Here is a 14,072-nt window from a genome sequence, read left to right as displayed (position 1 = left end):
CCCACCCCCACCACTTCGGCACAGCTCAGGATTTGTTTAAACCTTGGGAAACTGGTTCAGGTCCAGGTTTTGCTTTGATCCTTTTCAAAAACTGGAGACACAGAAGAGGGCTCTAGGAAAAAGTTTTGGATGGGATTATGTGGAAACTACCCTGCGATTCTCTGCTGCCAGAGCAGGCTCGGCGCTTCCACCCCAGTGCAGCCTTCCCCTGGCGGTGGTGAAAGAGACTCGGGAGTCGCTGCTTGCAAAGTGCCCGCCGTGAGTGAGCTCTCGCCCCAGTCAGCCAAATGCTCCTCTTCGGTTTTCCTGCTTTTTTTCCAGGGAGAAGGGACTCAGGCTGAGTCCAACCTGAGTAGTAAATTCCAGTTCTCCAGCAACAAGGAACAGAACGGTGAGTCTTCCCCCGCCACTCTCCCCCTTCTTGTGTCTCGCTGTGTGTGTTACGTTGGCATTGTGCGTTGATGTGTGATGTACACCAGCCTGCGAGGGTGTATAATCGTCTCTCTACCCATGCAAATGGCGCGCTGCGTTCATTGGCATGGGCTTTTGGAGGTTACGGCGCAGTTTGCAACTTAGGGAGCTGCCACAGAGCGCTAACAGGGCAACAGGAGTGCCACTGCAGTCCCAGCTAGAGAGAGGACCTTCTGCGAGCGGTGGTGAACGTCAGTCAGTTCAAACGCACATTGCAGGACCTCTCATTGCCAGTTAGTTATAAGTTCAAGAACTGCCTCTAAAAATGAATCCAAAATGAATGAGTCTTGGCATGTTTGACTTTACTCAGACTTTTTTTTTTTTTTTTATTGGGTTGGGGGGTGTTTAAGGAAATGTACCAGCCACATTAATTGAAGTACTCTTAAGTGGAAAGGCATCAATTAATCAGTAAGTAGATAGGAAATATAGAGGTCAAGAGGCCGTGTGGATGTTTTTAGGAGGAATTTACAAAGGTATTTCTCTTGTGCTCTATTTTTTTTTTTTTTTTAATGTGCCTTTGTGTGTACTCTGAAGTTCTTACCTTTCTGGCGGTGTGTTTTTATATGTGTTGGTGAATGACTGCTATTTTGTGCGTGCGGGGAAACGACTTAATCCTGCATAGGAAATGAGAATTACTTTCAGCTTTTAAGTGTACCTGAAATGTTTAGAAAACTCTCAGATGCAGTTCCCCTGGGCTGGGATTGCATAGAGCTGGAGAAAGGCTCCTTTCATAAAGCCAGAGCAGCTTCAGGGTGTGTAATTTGCTTAGCCTCTGAACCCCATATGATTTACATCATACAGTTTCTAAACTCTTTTTCTCTTGATCTCCCATTATGAAGTCATTTTTGAGAATACTTTGTAAATAGAAATTTTATACTGCGTATGAAACCACAATGTTAATGTGGGCTGTCTAAAATTAGAATATTAAATACCCTGTTTACAAGTGGTGGCTTTTAACGCTATTTGAAAAGAAACGTACATGTTTTTGTGCTTTGTATGTCATCTATCCAGAATGCAAGAATGCTGTCACTTCATTACCAGGAGAAATGAATACAAACAGCACACCTAGAAAAATCAGAATGACGTGTACTGTATTTTTAGGTCATAGCAACTTTTTCTTTATGTATTGGGGTGCTTGCAAGCTTCAGTTTTGAATTTAAACTCTCTAAAGTGTTCATCTTTAAGAAAGCACAGAAAGTTCTAAAGTTCAAAAATAGATTAAGTAAGGACTCCTGGGACCTTTGTAGACAGTATTTGTATTTGTTGTATATACAGCAATCTATCACATTTATCAGCCAGTGTTAATGTGGTTGCTTCTTACAACTCGCTAATATGATGGCACATGGCACCTGCAGGCTGCTTGAGCTGCTGATCAAAGGGCAGCCAAGGAATCTATGTCTAATCACAGGAGCTGCAGAGGACTGGGGAAAAGTGATCAAAGGAGCCATAGCACCATCTGTACCCTGGCAGGAAACAGATCAGACCAACCTTTGTTCTTCCTCATGTAAAATAAATGTCCAGTAAAAATATTGCTTCTTACTAGACAAGCGTCTCCAGAATGACAATGCCCAACATTCCTGGCTTCTGACTTCTATTTTTTATTGTTTCTGTCTCATATCATTTCTCCTACTGCTCTGACTTATCAATCCTGTCCTGGCATCTGTCATCTTCCTGATTTCCTTTGCTACTTGTGCCTCTCATTGTCTTTTCTACATCATTCTTCCTGAGATCCACATACCGCGATCACTTTGTAATGGGCCCCAGAGCTCTCATGCAGTCATTGGCCACTTTACTGTGTAGGTTCACACCCTTAGGAGAGGTGAGTTCATTAAGCCAGGCCACACACATTCTGTTACCATCAGAGGCTGGGTCATTGCCATTCCTAAGATGTATGAGGCTAAAAATAGCCTGGTTGTTTCCTAATCTTTGGGCAGAAGATTGGGCTATGTTTAGCTCTTGGGAGGCAGGCAGCAGGAAGTAACTAGAGGTAGAGGAACTACTACTCACCTAGTAGTTTTTAGCCTAAGAAGTGGGACAGGCCAGCACTAGGGGGCAATATAGAGCTATTTTCCTGCACATGCTCAGGTTGATTTTTATCCTTCAAGAGTCCAAGATTTGAGGACAACAGGCAGGTGCTAAAGAGGATCCCTCTGGAATGTGAATAAATTTGCTAGAACCTCTTCTTCTTTTTTCGTGGCTTTCAAATTTTTCAATATCCGTCATGGGGATATTTGTTTTTGCTCTCATATTGAATTATGATTGATTTTTGATTGACTATTAACTTTCTTAATTTTGATGATTGTATAAGTCTGTAAGTACAAACCCACCTGAAGATGCCACGTAGAAAATGCCATTAGCCCAGTTTATACATTGCGTCGTCTTGCGAAAGGTCTTTAAGTGATAAATGTGAAATGTCCACGTTGATCTGTTGTGACTATAGTTAATTCCTGCTTTCAAGGATTCCTCCCCAATGATAGATACTCTCTTTCCTCGAGCATTCTACAGTCTCAAATGATGGTCACTCAGTCAAACCCCCAGGCCTGCTCAGTTTCAATATTAACTGGTATCTCAAGATGTGTTATAAATGGAAATTGATTGCTACAGCCAATGCTAGATATTTGGATTTAGACTGGAACATGTGGAAGTGTCAAAATTAGTTTTGAAAGATCAATGTCATTTATTCTGTTACCTGGTATTTAACTTAATACTGTATTATAATTCCTGCCACTTTATTGTAAAAATAGCTATATTCTCCAATACTATAAGTTGTCTTTGTGTTCTTCATTCTTAACCTTACTTCTAACTCTGAAGTCTCCCATAGAAACCAAGGGTCTCCAGATTTAGCTTAAAGGAGATAAAAGATAAGAACAATGACTTCTGTAGGGTTTCTGGCCTATACTTCCTGTATGACTATGGGAAAAAACAATTACTATTATCTGTGTACATTCATTTTAGAGGGGAATGCCTACAATGAAGCAAGTAAGTTCTGGGATGGCATTCTGAGTTGTAGCAGAAGGAATCACATACACCAAAAAACAAAATGAAACAAGGCTTACTTTATCTGTTACATATAGTCCACATAGACATTCATCACAAAGCCGTTGATGGAGTGAGGCCTCATCTACCTTGCATTATGGGTGAGTGATTTTAATTTACCTATTGACCTGAGAATGCTTCTTGGTGTTCTTATTTTCTTTAACCATTTTGGGTGAAGATTTGTAACGTGCCTCTGTTAATAAGGGTTATCCTTCTAAACATCAATTACTGTATATGCTCTTTTCCTTAAAGACTTTTGTGGCCTGTGAGGCCATTTACTTTGGAGATATATGGTCCTCTAGTAACATTTTCCTGAGAATGCATATCTTGTGTTTATGGCTTTTCTGTCTCATTTTCAGGGTCAGCTTTCTCCTCGGGCTGCCTCTGTGTCTGTATCTAACAAAGTTGTGCCCACTCTCTAACTCTTTTTAGGTGGCAGCTCCAAAGCACCATTTTACTGAAAAACAGATAATCAGATGATCACAATTCCTAGAATAGCATCCAAGAGTAAATAGGCTCTGACTGAGGACTAAAGGGACTTTCCTGTCAGTTAGTCTATAAGTTCTAGTGCGTGACCTTTGTGACATTTATTTTCGTTAGAGGTTTAAAAAAACAACAAAACTTCCTCCTGGTTCTCTGCTCTGTCTGAGATAGTTGAGGAAGTTGAAGAAGTAGCATGCCATTATGTAATGATGAATATTGTTTTTCACAGTAGGTTACAGAAAAGCCCCATTCTATACTATGGTACCTTTTTCTCTGCTACCAGCTGTTATCTTTTACATTTAATCTGATATACTTTGTATTTACCTCCAAAAGATGATCAGAAAGTACAAAGGTCTGGAAGAAGCTTTAGGACTAGAATATCATTTGTTACTTATAACTGGATATAGGGTCTCACACTAAACTTTTCCCAAAGATGCTATTTTGTAGAGCTCTGTCTTAGGCACCAAAGTCTTTGCTTTGTTTATTCTTAAGTCATCCTTGCTGAAACTTATTTCTTACATATCTGTTTTATATTCTCTTCCACTTCATGCTTTTTCAACATTTGCACTGCTTTGTCTACAAACTTGCACAGATTTTGTAGAAACCAAATTCTGATGATAATGCGATGTGTTAAATAAGTTATAATTGAATCAGTGCATTCATAACATCCACACCCCACCCCACCCCCAGAAATGTTTCCAAGATTGGTAAAATTTTCTCCGTAGGTTTCTATTTGTATCAATCAAAGTGGTGGAAATCATAATAGAAGTTGCTTCATTTTCTAAGTCTAATATTGGTGTTTCTGATTCTTTTATTTGGAAACAGTATACATAGCCAGAATATCTCTAATAACTCTATATAATTTCTTTATAACTCATTTATTAAAGAGTCTCTGTGTATTATTTTTCCACCACTGCCTCCAACTGCTATTTTCCAAACTTCCCTTTCCTGTCGCCTAAGGACACCTCTAGTGGTTGACTTTCAGTTGATATGCACCAGTACTATTTTATAGATCATTAAAATATTGAAATACTCCCAGTGGGTTGGGAAGGAGCCAGTGCTACTCTCCCAGGACAAATGGTCCGTCTATGAACTGGAGACTAGGGGGTTAATGCCTGGCACAGCTCAAGATGTAGGATGTAGGATGTTAATCCAAACCTGCTGACCTTTTTCTTGATTGATCAGTGTGCCTGCCAGGTTGTTAAACATTTGGACACTTTTTGCTATGGACAGTTTAGTTCATATTGGACTTCAAACTCCTATCTCTTCTCCTCCCCACTTGGCAGCTCAGTCCTAGCCTGTGGCTTGAAGGACCTGGAGTAAGGAAGGGTATGGCCACTCTCAAGCCTCTTTCTTGTAGCTTCTTTGGTTCTAGCTACTCAAGGGTTAGAGCCTGGGATGTGAGATGACACACGTGGAGTAAGATTGCGGTTGGTTTTCCCCGGGCAACACTGATCAGCTGCTATTGTGTGGGTGGCACCTTCTAGTCATCTAGATAAGATGGATCACCTTTTCAGTGAGGTCTTTTTTCTGACTACATAATCTAAATTAGCCAACCCTCACTATCATGTGAAGATTAATTAACTACATAGCACTTACCATTGCTTGATATTTTTCTTGTTGTTAATTAATTAATTGTGGCCCTATCCCAACCCCCACCCCCCATAGAACGGAAATTCCCTAAGAGCATGGACCTTGTACAACTTGCTCACGCGGGAGCTCTAGCACCTGGAACAGCAGTTGTATATAGTACATACCCAATAAATGTGTTGAATGGTTCTAGATGTAGTGCCTTATTAGAGGAAGACTGTGGCATTGCCTGGAATAGCAGGCCATCTTTGAAGATCTCTTTTTGGTCTTGGAACTTCTACATTGTTTTACCTTTTTCACGGGAAGATAAACTTACTTATTTATTGGTGTGATAAGATATGCCAATTAGAGTACCATTTTATCGTCTTGTTAAATACAGTTGACTTTGAACACCATGAGTTTGAGCTGCACAGGTCTACTTATAAACTCCCACCCCCCGCCGCCCCAAGTAAATACAATAGGCCCTTCCTAGTCCAGATTTCGACATCTGTGGATTGAACCACCACAAACAGTGTTTTCACATTCCCAGCAGAGGATTCTCAACCACGGTTGAAAATACTGTTGAATCTGTAGATGCGATGAGCCAACTGTAGTTAAGTTTTTGGGGAGTCAAAAGTTATGCGCAGATTTTCAAATGTGTGGGTGTCGGCACCCCTAACCCGCCTCCCGCCCCCTACGTTATATACTCTGTTACCAGGTGAGTACATACCAAGAAAATGGATAGGTTTCTTAGAACTAGTGTAAAAGTGCCATTGCTGTGTGTAGCTCTATATTTTTTGAAGGTGGGGTGTTGTGATATAGACCAAGGACTCTTAAGAATGGTGAATTTTGAATGGGTGATGTGCCTCCAATATCAGTGTACTTTTTAATCTTTCGCTTGTGGATCATGGATAACTGCACAGGCTGGAAATCAGCAATAAATATGGTGTGTGGAATGTTAGTTTCTTGGAAGGATCCCAAGAGACTATCCTCACCGATGTGTAAAGTGAGGCCTAGAGGGCTGAAGTGACTTTGTCAAGGTCACTGTTGAGTACAACATTGTAAACTGTTAATGTGGTGATATATTTTTCATTATGTGAGAACAAATTAGGCAAATGGAATTCTAGTTTTAAAATTCCATTGCTTCATATAAAAGCATTTCTTTATTATTTTAGAGGGTTGCATGCTTTTCAGGTTGTGAAAGGAGGTGGGACTCCCTTCATTCTGAAGCTTTCTTTACAAGAACACTAAAGAAAACAGTCTCAGAATAATCACATTAATTAAATAGAACAGATAATATGGCTAGTGTGTATTATAATATTTCTGTTGGGGTAGCAATCTGACAATATAGCAAATGACTCGAAATGCTACCTTTAGAATTTTTACTATTATATGTTGGGACCTTATTGTAAGCAAGTGTGCCAGGTCCATAGATGAATGATTCCTGTTTTAATATTTTGGCTTATTAATTGATGATGATGAAGAGGATGGTCGACATTGGAATGAATGGCTCCATAAAGGAGGATTTAAAAATAAAGTAATTTTGAGCATTTTGTTTAGCAGGATGCCTTAGTGATAAAGGGACCGGAGGAGTAAGTCGGTCAGCGAAGAACAGCCTGTCAGTCTTCTGAGTGGATTTAATGAGCGACCTTAATTTTTATTTACATTATATTATATAGGATATTCTATTCAGAGGTTCGGATTTCTCTTTGAAGTCAAAAGCATCAAGAAAGAAATTCATAGCTGTGGACTTGAATAGATTGCACAAAAAGGATTAATTTACCTTTTTAAAAGTTTTGTTTGTAAAGTTCTTAAATAGATCAAAAGGAGCTAAAAATTATAAAGAGGAGTTATACTAGTTATGTTGACCATTAAAGCCAAGTTATTAAGAGTGATATTTTTCAGTAGCATTAGCTCATTTTGTCTCTTACTTCATGAGAATACATTTTAAATTGAGTTTAGCCAATTTTATTAGTTATCTGAGTTCACATGAGCCTTCTTGTGCCATCTTCAAGCAGTTACTTCCACGCCCTGATGACTGAGCAGCTTCCTCCCTGGACGTTTGCCTGGTTTCTAAACCAAACTGTCTTTGCCAGGCTGGCTCCAGTAATTTTGCTTTCTTGGTGTTAGGCTTAATTCCGCTTTTATTTTCAAAGTATGATTTTTATTTTGTACTTGACTTTTCCCCTATTGAATAGTAGCTGAGCCATTTTGCCATCAAATAAAGTGAATGTTGGGTTGTTGCTAGGGTTGGGGGCACAGAGGCAGAGCAGACCTCTGATTCTCTGAGTGAAACCAACATCCCCAAACAACACAAGGCACGTTAATGGTAAGTGGTAAAGAGATAGATTTGCCTCACTGCTGTGTACACTGTGTACTGATAAGAAACCAGTAAGAGCTCCCAGGAAGGACACAGGAAGGGCAAGATTTGGATGCATTCTTTGGGGAGAGTCAAATGGGTCTAAAGAGCTGTTAGTGAGCCTCTGGTTTTGTAATGCTCAGTCATGACTCCCCAGGAGTGCCTGCTAGGTGCCACCCTGTGCTCAGTGTTTGCAGACAGTATAGTTTATCTTTATAACTGCCCCATGAGGTATTAGGAAAAACACTAAGGCTTTCCTGGCTCAGTAGCTTAGCCAAGGTCCCACAGCTGGTAAACGTTTGGACCTAGGTCTGACTCCAAGCCAAGACTCAGAGCCACGTGCCTCTTCCTTCGTGAGTTAAATGGTCTAATGTTTTATTAGAACATTGTTTTTTACTTAGCAAATATTTACGAGCATCTGCTCTTTGCTAAGCTCTGCACTAGGTGCTGAGTCCACCAAGAATGAGATGCAGTCCCTGCCTTTGAGAAGCTCTGCCCAAGAGGGGTGGTAGGTTCTTCTTTGATCTCATGATCTATTAGTTCTGCGCTCCAAGTGTGGTGGGAACAGTGAGTGCTTCGTTTGCTTCAAAAGTCCTCTGTTGGTTGACTAAATGGTTGATTCTGCCTGGAAAAGAAGTATATGAAGAAAAGTTCTCACAAAAAAGATGACTTATTTTTGAAGCAGGTCTGAGAGGGAAAAATAGAGAAGCATTCTAGGCACAGGGAAAAGCCTGCACAAAAGAAAAGAGGCTTACAAATGCCTGCCATGTGTGAGAGACAAGGAGAGTCTAGTGTTGAGTATGGGTAGAGCAGGAAAAAGGTGAAAAGGGGTCCTGGGTGTATGTATCCAAAGGTCTGACGCTGTTTGCGGTGGGTGCTTCCTGTAGAATTTCCAGTTAAAAAACAAGAATAAAAGAAAATTTTGTATACATGATTCAGATTCAGTCAGAACTCTTTATTTTCAGTTATTTTTCTAAGCAGGCGTGTAGTAGCTGACTTCTGCTTTAGGGTGTGTAGTTAACTGCTTACCGTTGGAATTTTCTCCCAGTCATTAGGCACGTTTGGAAGTTCTGGACTGGTTAGAAGGGCAGGCTGCACAGCCTCAGCTACACTCAAATAAGCTAAGTCTGTGTCCGCACTACTCTCTATGGCCTTCTTTATGTAAACAAAGAGCTATTTTCACACTTCATTCACAAAATGGATGGCATGCAGAATGAGCTTGGGTGAGGGGTCAGGCGCTTATGATAAAAGGGCGGCAGCTTCCAGTGCGCTGAATTGGTGTAATGCAGCTATTACGTTGGGAGAAGCAAAGGAAATAGCCTTAACACTTTTGAGGGAAAAGATTTCAAGTTTTGTGGAAAATTAATTCCTCTACTTTGAGTAACTGCATCATTTTCCTAGTGAGGTTCGTTCTGGTTCCTTGTATACAGCGCTAGAAATATTTTATGGTATTTAAGGAGGTGAATGAATGAATGCTGTTGGATGTGTTATTTAGATGTCATGCTGGTTTTTTTTTTTTTTTGGAAGCTATACTCTTTGCATTCTAGGAAAGCCTTATTCATGAGTGGATGCTATTTTAAGCTTTTCATTGTTTGCAAGATGGAGGTATGATTCTCTGTTTATATATAGCCAGCTGGCCAATGCACCTGCCTTTTGGGTCACTACAGAGATCAGAGATCCTGAACATCAGAAGATGGACTCATGCGGCATCTATCTCATGTTGTTTCTGGCAGTTATTTTTGCTGGGTATTTATAAGGACATCTGTCTTTTAAAGAGTCATATATTTATCTTTTTTTTTTTTCCACCGAGGAATAAATCACAGCTTGTTTCCCATACTGCCACAGACATTCATCATCTGAGATGATTAGAAATGCAAATTGGGAATCATTAAAGCATTATAATTTCTTTTTCTATGGCAGCAGGTAATCTTTAAAATCAGTGTACTAAGAAGGAACATTTGCTTAAAATGTGATTAAGATGTGAACAAATGGAAAGAAAGAAATATTTAATTTCTTACTAGAAATTTCTAATGGTGTTTGGAAAAAGGGGAACCTTCAGCATTCATTTCTTATTTATCGTACTTTCGACCTGAGACATGATGACAGGTGGGTGCAAGTTGTTTAAGAACACAACAAATAACTTGTAGAGTTTTCAATTCGCTCTATGGAAATATACTAAAACTCCTTAATAGAGTGTGATTTGCTGTCTCATCATCCATTCAAAGAACAGATATGTGAACACTATAACAACAGGAAAAAAAGTTGGCCGGTGCTTGTATGGAAAGCATAGATCTGCACATCCAGAGTCAGAGGTAGGGTGTATGGGATACAAATCGTTTCTGCTGGAAATATGTTTATGGTGTAGGTAATAAAAGGCATTGGAGGATGCTTCCTATTAAATAACTATCATTTTGTTACTGGCTTTACTTTTATTTATAAACAAAAATACTCTCTATTTTTGGAGGTCTACAAAAAAATGAATTGCCTCTATAATACAAGAGACTAAGCCTTATAGTACACTCGTGTTTATACAGTTTCAGATGCAGTTTTAAATGTCAAAGAGATGCACATGAGCTCAACTGTATTTTTGGTTTGTAGTAGTCACAAAGCTGTCTGACTGTTTCTAGAAAAATCAGGCATCTAAAAATAGCAGGTGTTTCCCAGATCAAAATCTGGCCACGACATTGGGTGTTGAGAGGGTGTAGATACTTAACTGATAAATGCTAGTTAACTCTTGAAAAAGTGGTTGTAATCTCTGTTTTCTTGAGACTATTAACAGGCTTGAGGTTTATAGGCATGATTAAGAATGTAAAATTAGGAATTAAATATTATGTATGTTTATTTAAAAAAAAACAGTTTTTCTTCGTGGTAGAAAATTTATCTTTAATCTGTACCGATAACTTTTAATAGGCATCAGTTGGGCACCCCATTAAACTAACTGCTTTAAAATGGTTTCCTTTTAGAACTAACATTTACATCCTAGGAAATCAATTAGGGTGTCTAGATTTCACATTTCTTTGCAATCTTCGTTTGCAGTCATTTCTGAATGGTCAACCTACTGTAGCAAAACACTCAGAGGTGCAAATCTCTGGAAGAAGTGCAAATGCCACACTTTTACATGGAAAAATGAAAAAATAGGACTTATTTAATATATGTGCCGAACATTTAGGACTGCATCAAGCACAGGAAATACTTTTGGTGTGTGGGAATGTGTGGTGTTTCCAAACTACAAACATTGTTTTGAAAATTTCCCTGGCAGTGGTGAGTTATATGAGACCACGTCCATCTAAGGAGAGCTTGTTTAACTGGCTTGTGGTTCTGGGGCTCATTCAAACACTCTTAAACAAAATAAAGGGAATGGATGTAATAACTTCTTTATAGAAAGGCTATAAAAAGGTACAGGGCCATGTAAACAAATTGGATCATTTACTAGATGTTTAAGTGATAGATTTGCAGTCTAAATCCAGGGGTGTGTATTATGTTTAATAGGATCGTGACCATATTCTACCTTGAAAATGAGGTTATCAGCTTATTTTTGTTTGCTTATTAGTTTGTTTCTCTTTAGTGCATGAAAACCCATTATTGCTATTTTATACTACGGTTTGAAACCATACTTAAAATTTTGAGCAATTACATTTATGCTTGGTCAGCTTTGGACAATGGTTAGAAACCCATGTGTGAATTGTTGAATTGACCTGAATTTTGGTAGCACTGGGTTCTGTTCAAGGAAAATAAAATGGTTGAAATTGAAATTTTCCTTCTGGGCTCAGACATGTCTAAACTAATTGTCAAATAATTGTTCTGGCTTACAAGAGTAGACTCATAACTACAACTATGTAAAGTAGAAATCCAACAACAGTTATGGTTTACAGTTACTGTAACTCTGCCAGTCTTGTAATAAAACCACTATTATAACCAATCTATTGTGACATTTGTTTGTCTTACTTGAGATGTAGGTAAAAAGTCTTATTCCAGGTTGTATTGCCTTAGAGGGCCGCTTTATTGCATTAGGATGTTAATTTACCTCCTCTGGAATTGGTATGAGGGTGTATCAGAGTGTTCTAATGAAGGGAAGGATGGCGGGTGGGACTATAAGAATGCGCAGCCCTGAGTATTGGTGGTGATGACTAGTGGCAATGGAAGCCAAAAATAAATTTGGAAATTGAAGTGAAGAAAGGAAACTAAATAATTTCTATGTTGATACCATAACATTTATTCATTCTGTAACTTCTCTAAATCAGGGTTGGCTCACTTGGTGTAAAAGGAAGTGGATTGTGTAAGAAAACTCAGTAAAAATCAATGAGCCTTTCTAAGTTTTAAAAACTGATGGCATCATACCATACTGGCAACTTTTAAGTGTTACCGCTGGAAGTTTGGCAGCGGATAACTGCTCTAACTCCACAGGCCTAAAAACAACATACAATGGTGAATATTATAGTTTCTATGTAATGTGTGACTTGCTATTTCCTTTTTTTTTTCTTTAATGAGCAACTTCAAGCAGGTGACCTTAAGTCTATGAAAAAAACCCTAAGATTGGCCTTTAAATTGGATTTTCTATGATCTTGAAAACAACTCACACCATTTTGCGTTAGTTCACCTCTTTTATATAGCACCTCTTCTATATAGTACAAAGTTCTGCATGGTCGTATGCTATCTATGTAAAAACTCTCAAGGCTGAGGTGTATACACCAAGTGATGCTACTATTTGCCTGTATCTTTGAGGCATTGTGGAAGAGGCAAAGTTGAATTCAACTTAGTCGTTTTTCTAGTAGTTTATAGTGAAAAGGAGAGGTGAAACATGCAGCTAGCTACAATACAAAATAGCATACATCGTTTGGTGCGATTCAAAGAAAGGCAAGACTATTGACAGCAGAGCCATTAGAAAAGGCTTAGTAAAGTTATTATGGGAGAGTTGTATTTTGAGGAGCCTAGAAAGATAAGCAACGTGTACATACAGAGTCAAGGGTAGGGTAGAGTGGATATGAGGAGATGGGAACTGGTGAGTAAATATGCAGAAAAAAAATGTATGGGAAACTCACACAGTCCAATGTGCCATTCGTTTTGACTGGGACCTCAGAAATAGATTAAGTGGGTAAGTCGTTAGAAATAAGAGGCACAAAAGGAGGAACGCCGATGCATCACTGAGACTTGAATAATTACGAGAGTGATTCTTCATGCTTCGTGCGAACTGTATTATTGGCCCTCTCACCCAGCTACTCAGGCATCCAAATTATGCATTAAATCTGATTCCTCATGATGTGTAGCATATACAGAATGAAAGGTGCTGAAAAGCGAAGAATAAAGTTAGAAGGAAAAGGAAATCCTACATTTGTGGTGCAAAACCATGAAAAGGAGGTAGTGAAGGAAAGAAAAGAAAAAAGAGAGAAAGTGGAAAGAGAGAGAAATGAACAGAAGAGGAGAAATAAACTTTAAGGTAGATGGAGAAGCTCCCAAGGAAGGAGAGAGAGAAAAATCAAGGAAATTGGCCTACAGTATAAAATACAACAGAGATTCAAGAAAATGAGGGTCAATTAATAAATAGTCTATGATATTTTAATGGTGACAGAAAACAAAAACAAAACAAAAAACCCCTTTGGTGTAATGAAGGGTATAGAAATGGAGGAAGAATGGTTACGGAGTAAAGTGAAGTTAGACACAAAGTGTTTTTTAAAACTCTTGGGAAAGTTTTAGTGATCAAAGGAAGGAGATATCAAAGCGGTTATAGAATCGAGAAAAGAAAGAGGAAATAAACATGTTTTGTTTCTTTGTTTACTTGTTTGGTAAGTTTGGGAATGATCCAGGGGATAAGAAAAGGTTAGATATGTAACATGAGGTAAGACTTGTGGCCTGGAAAGTTCTGGAGAGTTGTTGATGGGACACAGGTGAAATGACTGCAAGAGCATTAGGCAACATATCAAATTAATACAGTAATAATGAAGCATACCTGGTTGAGAAATAGGAATTAAATTTTGGATGAAGCGAGCCTTGAGACAAATCTTGACAATGTGAGAGGAGACACACGCAGGAGAAATTTTAGCAACGATTTCCTTGCAATGGAGTTGGATGTTTTCGTCCAGCCTAGTACCTAATGTAGAAGTATAAATAATATGAGAGAAAAGACAACAAAAATCAATGTTTTTGCTTGGTCAGTCCT

At 38.8% G+C, this 14,072-nt stretch overlaps 1 protein-coding gene across 2 annotated transcripts in view; it reads left to right on the top strand.

Annotated features, from left to right (window-relative positions):
* PDGFC (platelet derived growth factor C) overlaps positions 1-14,072 on the top strand; it is a 163,295-nt gene continuing 149,223 nt past the window's right edge. For both annotated transcript variants that reach the window (XM_006916991.3, XM_015593315.2), the window contains exon 1: positions 1-391. In XM_006916991.3, coding sequence (XP_006917053.2) covers positions 130-391 — 262 coding nt within the window. In that variant the 5' untranslated portion in view covers positions 1-129. The remainder of the gene's footprint in view (positions 392-14,072) is intronic.

This window comes from Pteropus alecto, unplaced genomic scaffold (assembly GCF_000325575.1).
Source record: "Pteropus alecto unplaced genomic scaffold, ASM32557v1 scaffold166, whole genome shotgun sequence".
Taxonomy (NCBI): Eukaryota; Metazoa; Chordata; class Mammalia; order Chiroptera; family Pteropodidae; genus Pteropus; species Pteropus alecto.
This window is presented reverse-complemented; position numbering and strand designations above follow the sequence as displayed.